This window comes from Oncorhynchus kisutch, linkage group LG15 (genome assembly GCF_002021735.2).
Source record: "Oncorhynchus kisutch isolate 150728-3 linkage group LG15, Okis_V2, whole genome shotgun sequence".
Classification (NCBI taxonomy): domain Eukaryota; kingdom Metazoa; phylum Chordata; class Actinopteri; order Salmoniformes; family Salmonidae; genus Oncorhynchus; species Oncorhynchus kisutch.
Window position 1 is genome coordinate 74,831,555 of NC_034188.2, and position 12,963 is coordinate 74,844,517.

Below are 12,963 nucleotides of genomic sequence, written 5' to 3' on the forward strand. Positions count from 1 at the left end.
AACAGGAGGGTTAAACGGTTAAATTGGTCTAATACCTTTCATAGCTTTGAAATGCCATAGGCTGAAATGTCCATAGACTTAACTATATGACTAATTAGTGACCTGCGGCTGAGTATTTCCCACCCCATTTTAATTCACATTCTCTAGTTGTTTTCTGTATTGAACAAATTGATATGGGACTGCAGAATGAATGAGACACAGCTAGATTGTAAAACAAGTCTTTATTGGTCAATTGACAGAAAGTGTTGTAGTGACCATCTAAAGTAAACTAAGAAAAACAGTCCAAAGAAAAAATCAAGAAAAACCGAAAAAAGGTTTTACACATTTTACGAGGATGATATTTATTTTCTTCTTCTTCTTCTTCTTCTTCTTCTTCTTCTTCTCTAACAGTGGTCACCAACCGGTGGATCGCGATTGTAATTTATTTAAAACAATTTTTTACCCTTTATTTAATGTTGATTGACAGGTTGATCTTCAAGGCATTCCTAGTCGATCACCAAACATTTCTGTAGAAAAGCCAACGGTAACAGGATACGCTTGCGCCCCTTTTTTTCCGTGTTGCCGGTACGTTCAACTTGATTCGGAAGCCCTGGGCACCCGGTATACAAAGTTTTACCATTTTTTACCATTGCATTTGTCTGAAAAGACAAACTCCGGCTACCCTGCGGACCGGGAGATATGTGGCTAAATCGAGTGCGCTTTTGGTGGTGGCCAATCGGATAGCTCAATTCACGGTGCCTACCTACATCCACGACCCCGGAAAATGATTGAGTAGCCAAGTGTATGGCTAGCCTTGCGTTTGTATTGTTATTATTAGCTGCTCGTCGTGTGTATTTTAATATCGAGGAGTATTTCACTTTCGCTGGTCATAGGAACAACATGAATTTGTGCCGAGGCAGATGTGGTGCGACTCGAGTTTTGCCATCAGGTGGAAGACTGTCCCCTCTCTCTGGTCAGTCTCACTGGAGGAAAGGAAGGAGAGAGCAAGGACCGTCTGCTGCTCATTTCTTCCACCCACTGAGACTGTTATTTATTTTTTTTTTTTAAATAACTGGGAACTCGGGATTCATTGACTTGTAATCGTTCAAGACAACTGGGAACTCGGAAAAAGCAATATCCGACTTTTGGAAAATAGTTTTGAATGGTCATCCAACTCGTAAACGCTGGTATCTTTCTAGAACTCCGACTTCCCGACCTGAAGTTCACTGACTTCTTGGTTTGACCTCGTTTATTCAGAGTTCCCGGTTGTCTTAAAATCACCATGACCATCAGATGCAGGTACTGTACCATCAGTCCAGTTAAATAAAAAAGCGTATTATTTATGCTCAGCTGTGCCTCACAAGTGCTACACCAACTGATCTATTAGCTCGAGTTTTGAAATATAATATGGTCGAGAATAACAATATTGTCAGGGCAGGAATATAGCCAATATGCTAAGATAATATATTGTGTACTGCACAAATCTCATTCTGACAGAGATGTTTTTATTAGGTTAATGTAAAAATTATTATCTGAGTGGTAGATCTTGGCTTGCCTTTTGACTGCGAAAGTGATCTTGACTCAAATGTTGGTGACCACTGTTATAAATCAAACGTTGGGAGAACATTGGGGAGGATTGATGCAAAGTCCAGCAAGGGTTCAAAGGGGATACATACGGGTACAGCTAGAACCAAAGGACTATCCCCGGGAAGGAATACGTCAAGCAGGGTCACACAGTCAAATACCCAAATGAAGAAAATAGAAACGTTCAATTTCTCCTCATGGCAGGTTAAACAACATTTGTAATAGGTGGACTGTGTATGATGGGGGTAAGGGGGACTGCTGGGATTGACTACAGAAAGACAGAAGACAACACCCTATACATGCCCTGCCCATTAACCAGTTTAAGTTGGGTTTAAATTGGTTTAACCTCCATGATCATTTCCCACTGTTGTCTCCCATCCTAAAATGTAGGAACAGCGGTGTCTGTTTGTCTTGCCTGTCTTAACAGAGACAGAGAGCACAGCCATTTGGAATGAACTGAACATTGAGATGCAAACATAGAGGGGTGGGTTTGGTGTGATATGAACAGAATTAAATGACATGGGTGGGTTAGTACATAAAGATGGGGGGGGTGTGCATACATACATACAGATGAACAGAGGGAGGGGCTTTGCTAGGTTCAGGGCAGGGTCACCTACTCTAGTCAGTATGTACAGGTAAGAGGAACATATCAAAATGTACAAGGTTCCTTCTCTCTTATAGTGTGTCCAAAAAATCAGAACAGGCAAGGTCAACTTTCACCTGGGTGCTTATTCAGTTGGGTACAGAATATTGAAGATAGAAATTAAAAGCATATAGCTGACATGGTTATTGTTTTGCATGACAGAGAAACGTGTCTGTTCTATGCAACATATTTCTATCTGCACATTCTGTAACGTTGCAACTGCATGATTATGCCTCAAGTAACTACAACATCTCCAACAGGACACCAATCAAAAAACAAATAAAGATTGTTTAGTGCCATTGGTTACACCAAATGTAAAATCACCTAGACACATCATCCAGGCTTAAATACGCAGTGATAAATCAAATATGTTCCATTGCAATAAACCCAACATATTTTTCAGGTATTAAAATATTGCAAATCAATGCAATAATTTTTTCTTATTTTGTCTTAAATTTTAATTTGATGCAATAGACAAAAGGTATGATATACTGAACACAGATACACTACATGACCAAAAGTATGTGGACATCTGCTCGTCAAACATCTCATTCCAAATTCATGGGCATTAATATAGAGTTGGTCCCCCCTCTGCTGCTATAACAGCCTCCACTCTTCTGGGAAGGATTTCCACTAGATGTTGGAACATTGCTGCAGGGTCTTGCTTCCATTCAGCCACGAGCATTAGTGAGGTCGGGCACTGATGTTGGCCGATTATGCCTGGCTTGCAGTCGGCATTCCAATTCATTCCAATGGTGTTGAGGTCAGGGCTCTGTGCAGGCCAGTCAAGTTCTTCCACACCGATCTCGACAAACCATTTCTGTATGTAGGGGTGTTACCGCCACACTGGCGGGCACGAGTCATGAAGGCAGTCAAATTACAAATGACCGCTTAGTCATGGTAATTAGGCTTCTCCAAGCTCTTATGCTGCTGATGGTAATTAGTAGTCTACCAAACTTGCTAACTGCCTGGTCCTCAGCACTCTGTTGTCCCTTTAATCACTCTCACATCAATGCAAATGTAATCGAAAATCTAATCAAACACTTCATGAGAGCCCATGAGCTAATGTTGCGCAACATTTCTATAGGGTGTGCAATTGCGTGAGAACCTTGCTTTGTGCACGGGGGCATTGTCATGCTGAAACAGGAAAGTGCCTTTCCCAAACTGTTGCCACAAAGTTGGAAGCATAGCATAATCTAGAATGGCATTGTATTCCTTAGCGATAAGATTTCCCTTCACTGGAACTAAGGGGCCGAGCCCGATGCATGAAAAACAGCCCCAGACCATTGTTCCTCCTCCACCAAACTACAGTTGGCACTACGCATTTGTGCAGGTAGCGTTCTACTGGAACCCAGATTCGTCTGTCGGACTGCCAGATGGGGAAGAGTGATTCATCACTCCAGAGAACATGTTTCCAGTGCTCCAGAGTCCAGTGGCGGTGAGCTTTACACCACTCAAGCTGATGTTTGGCATTGCACATGGTGATCTTAGGCTTGTGTGCGGCTGCTCGGCCATGGAAACCAATTTCATGAAGCCCCCGACAAACAGTTCTTGTGCTGACGTTGCTTCCAGAGGCAGTTTTGAATTCGGGAGTGATTGTCCCACCCGAGGACATCATTTTTTCAGTTTCAGTCCTCAGCGGTCCCTTTCTGTGGCCTTCCCCTTGTGGCTAAGCTGTTGTTGCTCCTAGATGTTTCCACTTCACAATAACAGCACTTACAGTTGACCGGGGCAGCTCTAGCAGGGCAGAAATTTGATGAACTAACTTGTTGGAAAGGTGACATCCTATGACGGTGCCATGTTGAAAGTCACTGAGCTCTTAAGTAGGGCCATTCTACTGACAATGTTTGTCTTTGGAGACTGCATGGCGGTGAGCTGGATTTTATACACCCGTCAGCAACGGATGTGACCGAAATAGCCAAATCCACTAATTTGATGGGGTGTCCACATACTTTTGCAATATAGTGTATCAAGGTAAGGATCGAAGGTGTTCCCCTATACTGGACTGTACCATCTTAAAGGAAAACTCCACCCAAAGACTATCATTTGGTATTTGTTTCATTAGTTGGTTGTTACCATTACAAAAGATCACAGCGACCTATAGGACCACAGTTTCTCAGACAAGATTTTAGACCCTGAAAAAATAGGTGGAGAACAGATGTTTGACAAGCAATTTCAGTTGTATACAGTATTTTCACATTTTGTTGTCTTTTTTTCACAGTCTCAGTAAAAAACAGTAGGTAAGGTTTCAGCTTGTGGACGAGGGCTTGAGGTCTGAGGTACTCAAGACCACAGGATAGTATTACAGCATTGGAGTACCACAGGGTAGCCTTTAGTTAACACCACATAGTTTGACATAAAGGAAAGGAGTCTTTTTAAATTCAGACTGGTGTTGTGTGTGTGTGTGTGTGTGTGTGTGTGTGTGTGTGTGTTTTCACTTTAGTGCTCATTCTATTCTTAATACCATTTCCTTTTTTCACCAGTAGGGGGAGATGTTACCTCAACTCAGAGAAATCTCAGGTAGTCTCATGACTTGAACAATTTATTTTATAGTAGTGAGTATGTTGACGCCTCAGCGTGTGTGTATATACATCAGTGTGTATGTGTGTGCATCAGTGTGTATGTGTGTGCATCAGTGTGTATGTATAATTTTATTCAGGTTAATGTAGAGTTGTCCCAGTCCAGCTGGCCCCTCTTGCTGCTCTGTTGTACCCTGGGAGCTCCTTGAACCTCCTCCTCCTCACTGTCGTCTGACTCTGTGCTGGTGATGTCATCCTCTTCATCTTCCTCCTCCTCCTCACTGGCCTCTTCCTCAGCTCCCTGGGGCTCCTGGAAGCTCTGCATGGGGCACAGAGAGGCAACAGGTGTGTGACAGGCTCTGGAGCTGATTACTGTGGCCCTTGTGTATCCTACTCTGTTTCACTATGTCCCATTTCTCCCTCTGCCCTCTATCTTCAGGTACTCACTCTATTTCAGTCCATTCTCCCTTTTCTCACTGTGACGAAGCTGACTCAGTACCTCTCGTCACTAATTATTGAATTCCCCTTGTTTAGCGCATTCATGTGTCCCTATATATCTAGTAATTAATTTATTATAAAAGTGTATACTGTTGTTATTTCCCTCTTGCCAGTATCATGGCTATTTATTGTGCGTAAGGCTAAATGTGTGTTGAGCAAATGTTTGGTCAAGTTGCATTGTGACGAATTTCAGTTTCATATTTAAATGCATTAATTGACCCTTTTGCAATCCTCCAAGTGGATGCCATGTTCAGGTGCACATGGACACCTGCTACACTGACGAGAAAGAAGTTTGTTTATTTCCATATTGTAATGTGTCCTGTGTTTGAAGTTGGCTCATCTCGGAGCTCCATGTCTTGTCTATCATGTCCGTGCGTAATGGGACCATACGCAGGTTGCAGAACTATTGTTATGAAATGTGTATTCATTCATTTAAAGATTTCACGCATTGAGGATAAGCCAGGAATGTTTAAGATGTTTATTTCAATGTAATATGTAATATAATGAAGATGCCTGTTAACATGATTTAATGGGTAAAGAGCACCATGTTTAATGGGATGTTCCATAAGGAGGGGCCATAGGTATAAAGGTACCTGTTTCACCTATGAGCTGTGAGCTGGAGGGATGCTCTAGCTCTGGTATGTGAGCTGTTTTGGAGGCTGTCCATAACCTGGTATGCCCCAACCTGCTACTATTGGTTTGGCAGGGTAGGCCTGATTGAGGCTTAGGGTTTTGATTTCTATTCAAACCTGTATTCTGTAAAGATTATGTAACTATTCATAGGAACTTGTCATTCACCTGGAACCACCTTTCACTGTTAATATACTGGACAGTATCTTGCCCCTGATCCTGCTGCCTCCTCCTACTTACTGCCCTTAAGGCTGTTCCAAAATCTGGTCCCTACAACACTCACCTTCCTTCCTTTATTCCTCCCTTGCCTCTCCCTCACGGTTTTGTTTTCAGTCCCTTACCTCCATAGGATTGACTGTGATATTGAGCGCTGAGTCGTTCCAGTCCAGCTCTCCCTCCTTGGTTGTGTCTGAGCTCCTGCCCTCCTGTTGGTGTGTCAGGTGAATACGGTAGATGCCTAGCACAACCACCACCACCAGGGCGGCGATACAGATCACTATCACCACTGTGGCAGCACTGGGGACTCCTTGGGGAAAGGTAATGTTAATGTATGTTAAGTAACATGGTGCACCCACACGCATTACAAATATTTGGTTATGCACACAACCAAAATATCACACACAAGGTCCTTGATCTGTAATGTTTATCTGTTGAATGCTGATCTGATCTGTACTTTCAAAATAAGATCACCACCCTGCCTTCTCTCTCTGTCCTTCAGAGAAGATATTAGAAATGTGTGTGTTCATCCAGCTACAGAGGACTCTTTTAATTGGTCAATTGATTCAGTCTGCCTCCTTATTACACACACAGACAGAGAGAGATTTTTTAAAGACCAATCCATAGCCATTGATCTCTCTCATGTAAAAGCCCCCTCAGTATATATACATGAATGCACACAGAATGTTGCTAGAGGGTGTGTATGGTCTCCTAACAGAACAATGTACATTATTCACCTCATTAAAGACACTATCGGGAAAATCTTTCTCTTCCCTCCTCCCTGTTCTCTCTTTCTCTCTCTCTCTCTCTCTCTCTCAATTCAAGGGGCTTTATTGGCATGGGAAACATGTGTTAACATTGCCAAAGCAAGTGAGGTAGACAATATACAAAAGTGAAATAAACAATAAAAATTAACAGTAAACATTACACAGACAGAAGTTTAAAAACAATAAAGACATTATAAATGTCACATATATACATACAGTGTTGTAACAATGTACAAATGGTTAAGGAAAATAAATAAGCATAAATATGGGTTGTATTTACAATGGTGTCTGTTCTTCACTGGTTGCCATTCTGCCACTGTGTACTCTCTGTTTAAGGCCAAATAGCTTTCTAGTTTGCTCTGTTTTTTTGTTAATTCTTTCCAATGTGTCAAGTAATTATCTTTTTGTTTTCTCATGATTTGGTTGGGTCTAATTGTGTTGTTCTCCTGACCCCTCCTGTCTCAGCCTCCAGTATTTATGCTGCAGTAGTTTGTGTTGGGGGGCTAGGGTCAGTTTGTTATGTCTGGAGTACTTCTCCTGTCCTATTCGGTGTCCTGTGTGAATTTAAGTGTGCTCTATCTAATTCTCTCTTTCTTTCTCTCTCTCGGAGGACCTGAGCCCTAGGACCATGCCTCAGGACTACCTGACATGATGACTCCTTGCTGTCCCCAGTCCACCTGGCTGTGCTGCTGCTCCAGTTTCAACTGTTCTGCCTTATTATTATTTGACCATGCTGGTCATTTATGAACATTTGAACATCTTGGCCATGTTCTGTTATAATCTCCACCCGGCACAGCCAGAAGAGGACTGGCCACCCCACATAGCCTGGTTCCTCTCTAGGTTTCTTCCTAGGTTTTGGCCTTTCAAGGGAGTTTTTCCTAGCCACCGTGCTTCTACACCTGCATTGCTTGCTGTTTGGGGTTTTAGGCTGGGTTTCTGTACAGCACTTTGAGATATCAGCTGATGTACGAAGGGCTACATAAATACATTTGATTTGATTTTGCTGTCCTGGGGGTCTGTTTGTGTTTGTGAACAGAGCCCTAGAACCAGCTTGCTTAAGGGACTCTTCTCCAGGTTCATCTCTCTGTAGGTGATGGCTTTGTTATGGAAGGTTTGGGAATCGCTTCCTTTTAGGTGGTTGTGGAATTGAACTGCTCTTTTCTGGATTTTGATAATTAGTGGGTATCGGCCTAATTTTGCTCTGCATGCATTATTTGGTGTTCTACGTTGTACACTGAAGATATTTTTGCAGAATTCTGCATCTCTCTCTCTTCAACAATAGTAGCTATTTACACATGCACACACAGTTTTCCCCCTTCTCCACTTATACTGTAGTCCAGTTTCTTACACACACACACACACACACACACACACACACACACACACACACACACACACACACACACACACACACACACAGACACACAGACACACACACCTGCTCTTTCCCAACCTTTAAAAGCAGTGGTAGGGCACAGAGCTCCCCAGGACACTAAGCCATCCATTAGGGTTTAATAAATAATTAGCAGAAAGCAGAAATTGGGAGGCGATGTTCAAGATTGAGATCTGTAGGGTCTTTTTCACCAGCCTCTCTCTCTGTTTTTTAACTAAGATGTATCACTGTCTCTGTGCTAGCTATAGAGTGGACTCACTGGGTTCTGAAGATCCTAGTCCTGAAGATCTATGAACACACCCACTTCGACTCATCAACTGCTCTGATTCATTGAATTAGGTGTGCTAATGTTGGTCTGGAACAGAATTATCAGGCTTGATGGTTAAGCTGTGTGTGGGACATAGACTGATGATTCTATAGTGAGCTGTGTGTGGGGTATAGACTGATAATTCAATAGTGAGCTGTGTGTGGGATATAGACTGATGATTCTATAGTGAGCTGTGTGTGGGGTATAGACTGCTGATTCTGTAGTGAGCTGTGTGTGGGATATAGACTGATGATTCTATAGTGAGCTGTGTGTGGGGTATAGACTGATGATTCTGTAGTGAGCTGTGTGTGGTGTATAGACTGATTCTATAGTGAGCTGTGTGTGGGGTATAGACTGCTGATTCTGTAGTGAGCTGTGTGTGGGATATAGACTGATGATTCTATAGTGAGCTGTGTGTGGGGTATAGACTGATGATTCTATAGTGAGCTGTGTGTGGGATATAGACTGATGATTCTATAGTGAGCTGTGTGTGGGGTATAGACTGATGATTCTATAGTGAGCTGTGTGTGGGGTATAGACTGATGATTCTGTAGTGAGCTGTGTGTGGTGTATAGACTGATGCTTCTATAGTGAGCTGTGTGTGGGATATAGACTGCTGATTCTGTAGTGAGTTGTGTGTGGGGTATAGACTGATTCTGTAGTGAGCTGTGTGTGGTGTATAGACTGATGATTCTATAGTGAGCTGTGTGTGGGATATAGACTGATGATTCTATAGTGAGCTGTGTGTGGGGTATAGACTGATTATTCTATAGTGAGCTGTGTGTGGGGTATAGACTGATGATTTTGTAGTGAGCTGTGTGTGGGATATAGACCGCTGATTTTGTAGTGAGCTGTGTGTGGGGTATAGACTGATTCTATAGTGAGCTGCGTGTGGGGTATAGACTGCTGATTCTGTAGTGAGTTGTGTGTGGTGTATAGACTGATGATTCTGTAGTGAGCTGTGTGTGGTGTATAGACTGATGATTCTATAGTGAGCTGTGTGTGGGATATAGACTGCTGATTCTGTAGTGAGTTGTGTGTGGGGTATAGACTGATGATTCTGTAGTGAGCTGTGTGTGGTGTATAGACTGCTGATTCTATGGTGAGCTGTGTGTGGGGTATAGACTGATGATTCTATAGTGAGCTGTGTGTGGGGTATAGACTGATTATTCTATAGTGAGCTGTGTGTGGGGTATAGACTGCTGATTCTGTAGTGAGCTGTGTGTGGTGTATAGACTGATGATTCTATAGTGAGCTGTGTGTGGGATATAGACTGATGATTCTATAGTGAGCTGTGTGTGGGGTATAGACTGATGATTCTATAGTGAGCTGTGTGTGGGGTATAGACTGCTGATTCTGTAGTGAGCTGTGTGTGGTGTATAGACTGATGATTCTGTAGTGAGCTGTGTGTGGAGTATAGACTGCTGATTCTGTAGTGAGCTGTGTGTGGGGTATAGACTGATTCTACAGTGAGTTGTGGGTGGGGTATAGACTGATTCTGTAGTGAGCTGCGTGTGGGGTATAGACTGCTGATTCTGTAGTGAGTTGTGTGTGGGGTATAGACTGATGATTCTGTAGTGAGCTGCGTGTGGTGTATAGACTGATGATTCTGTAGTGAGCTGTGTGTGGAGTATAGACTGCTGATTCGGTAGTGAGCTTTGTGTGGGGTATAGACTGATTCTATAGTGAGCTGTGTGTGGGGTATAGACTGCTGATTCTGTAGTGAGCTGTGTGTGGTGTATAGACTGATTCTGTAGTGAGCTGTGTGTGGAGTATAGACTGCTGATTCTGTAGTGAGCTGTGTGTGGTGTATAGACTGATGATTCTGTAGTGAGCTGTGTGTGGAGTATAGACTGCTGATTCTGTAGTGAGCTGTGTGTGGGGTATAGACTGATTCTATAGTGAGCTGTGTGTGGGGTATAGACTGCTGATTCTGTAGTGAGCTGTGTGTGGGATATAGACTGATGATTCTATAGTGAGCTGTGTGTGGGGTATAGACTGATGATTCTATAGTGAGCTGTGTGTGGGATATAGACTGATGATTCTATAGTGAGCTGTGTGTGGGATATAGACTGCTGATTCTGTAGTGAGTTGTGTGTGGGGTATAGACTGATGATTCTGTAGTGAGCTGTGTGTGGTGTATAGACTGATGATTCTATAGTGAGCTGTGTGTGGAGTATAGACTGATGATTCTATAGTGAGCTGTGTGTGGAGTATAGACTGCTGATTCGGTAGTGAGCTTTGTGTGGGGTATAGACTGATTCTATAGTGAGCTGTGTGTGGGGTATAGACTGCTGATTCTGTAGTGAGTTGTGTGTGGGGTATAGACTGATGATTCTGTAGTGAGCTGTGTGTGGAGTATAGACTGCTGATTCTGTAGTGAGATGTGTGTGGGGTATAGACTGCTGATTCTGTAGTGAGTTGTGTGTGGGGTATAGACTGATGATTCTGTAGTGAGCTGTGTGTGGTGTATAGACTGATGATTCTGTAGTGAGCTGTGTGTGGAGTATAGACTGCTGATTCTGTAGTGAGATGTGTGTGGGGTATAGACTGATGATTCTGTAGTGAGCTGTGTGTGGTGTATAGACTGCTGATTCGGTAGTGAGCTGTGTGTGGTGTATAGACTGATTCTATAGTGAGCTGTGTATGGGGTATAGACTGATTCTGTAGTGAGCTGCGTGTGGGGTATAGACTGCTGATTCTGTAGTGAGTTGTGTGTGGGGTATAGACTGATGATTCTGTAGTGAGCTGTGTGTGGTGTATAGACTGATGATTCTATAGTGAGCTGTGTGTGGGATATAGACTGCTGATTCTGTAGTGAGTTGTGTGTGGGGTATAGACTGATGATTCTGTAGTGAGCTGTGTGTGGTGTATAGACTGATGATTCTATAGTGAGCTGTGTGTGGGATATAGACTGCTGATTCTGTAGTGAGTTGTGTGTGGGGTATAGACTGATTCTGTAGTGAGCTGTGTGTGGTGTATAGACTGCTGATTCTATGGTGAGCTGTGTGTGGGGTATAGACTGATAATTCTATAGTGAGCTGTGTGTGGGATATAGACTGATGATTCTATAGTGAGCTGTGTGTGGGGTATAGACTGCTGATTCTATAGTGAGCTGTGTGTGGGATATAGACTGATGATTCTATAGTGAGCTGTGTGTGGGGTATAGACTGATGATTCTATAGTGAGCTGTGTGTGGGATATAGACTGATGATTCTATAGTGAGCTGTGTGTGGGGTATAGACTGATTATTCTATAGTGAGCTGTGTGTGGGGTATAGACTGCTGATTCTGTAGTGAGCTGTGTGTGGTGTATAGACTGATTCTGTAGTGAGCTGTGTGTGGAGTATAGACTGCTGATTCTGTAGTGAGCTGTGTGTGGTGTATAGACTGATTCTGTAGTGAGCTGTGTGTGGAGTATAGACTGCTGATTCTGTAGTGAGCTGTGTGTGGTGTATAGACTGATGATTCTGTAGTGAGCTGTGTGTGGAGTATAGACTGCTGATTCTGTAGTGAGCTGTGTGTGGGGTATAGACTGATTCTATAGTGAGCTGTGTGTGGGGTATAGACTGCTGATTCTGTAGTGAGCTGTGTGTGGGATATAGACTGATGATTCTATAGTGAGCTGTGTGTGGGGTATAGACTGATGATTCTATAGTGAGCTGTGTGTGGGATATAGACTGATGATTCTATAGTGAGCTGTGTGTGGGATATAGACTGCTGATTCTGTAGTGAGTTGTGTGTGGAGTATAGACTGCTGATTCGGTAGTGAGCTTTGTGTGGGGTATAGACTGATTCTATAGTGAGCTGTGTGTGGGGTATAGACTGCTGATTCTGTAGTGAGCTGTGTGTGGGGTATAGACTGCTGATTCTGTAGTGAGTTGTGTGTGGGGTATAGACTGATGATTCTGTAGTGAGCTGTGTGTGGTCTATAGACTGATGATTCTATAGTGAGCTGTGTGTGGGATATAGACTGCTGATTCTGTAGTGAGTTGTGTGTGGTGTATAGACTGATGATTCTGTAGTGAGCTGTGTGTGGAGTATAGACTGCTGATTCTGTAGTGAGATGTGTGTGGGGTATAGACTGATGATTCTGTAGTGAGCTGTGTGTGGTGTATAGACTGCTGATTCGGTAGTGAGCTGTGTGTGGTGTATAGACTGATTCTATAGTGAGCTGTGTGTGGGGTATAGACTGATTCTGTAGTGAGCTGCGTGTGGGGTATAGACTGCTGATTCTGTAGTGAGTTGTGTGTGGGGTATAGACTGATGATTCTGTAGTGAGCTGTGTGTGGTGTATAGACTGATGATTCTATAGTGAGCTGTGTGTGGGATATAGACTGCTGATTCTGTAGTGAGTTGTGTGTGGGGTATAGACTGATGATTCTGTAGTGAGCTGTGTGTGGTGTATAGACTGCTGATTCTATGGTG

General features: G+C 43.1%; 1 protein-coding gene across 1 annotated transcript in view; it reads right to left on the reverse strand.

The window, feature by feature from the left end:
- Positions 1 to 202: 202 nt before the first annotated feature.
- The window catches only part of LOC109881223 (calsyntenin-2), a 410,239-nt gene continuing 397,478 nt past the window's right edge, over positions 203 to 12,963 (reverse strand). Inside the window, exons 16-17 of the mRNA XM_031791101.1 lie at positions 6,195 to 6,379; positions 203 to 5,044 (exon numbers count right to left, since the gene is read on the reverse strand). Of these exons, the coding sequence (XP_031646961.1) occupies positions 4,862 to 5,044; positions 6,195 to 6,379 (368 nt within the window). The 3' untranslated portion in view covers positions 203 to 4,861. The remainder of the gene's footprint in view (positions 5,045 to 6,194; positions 6,380 to 12,963) is intronic.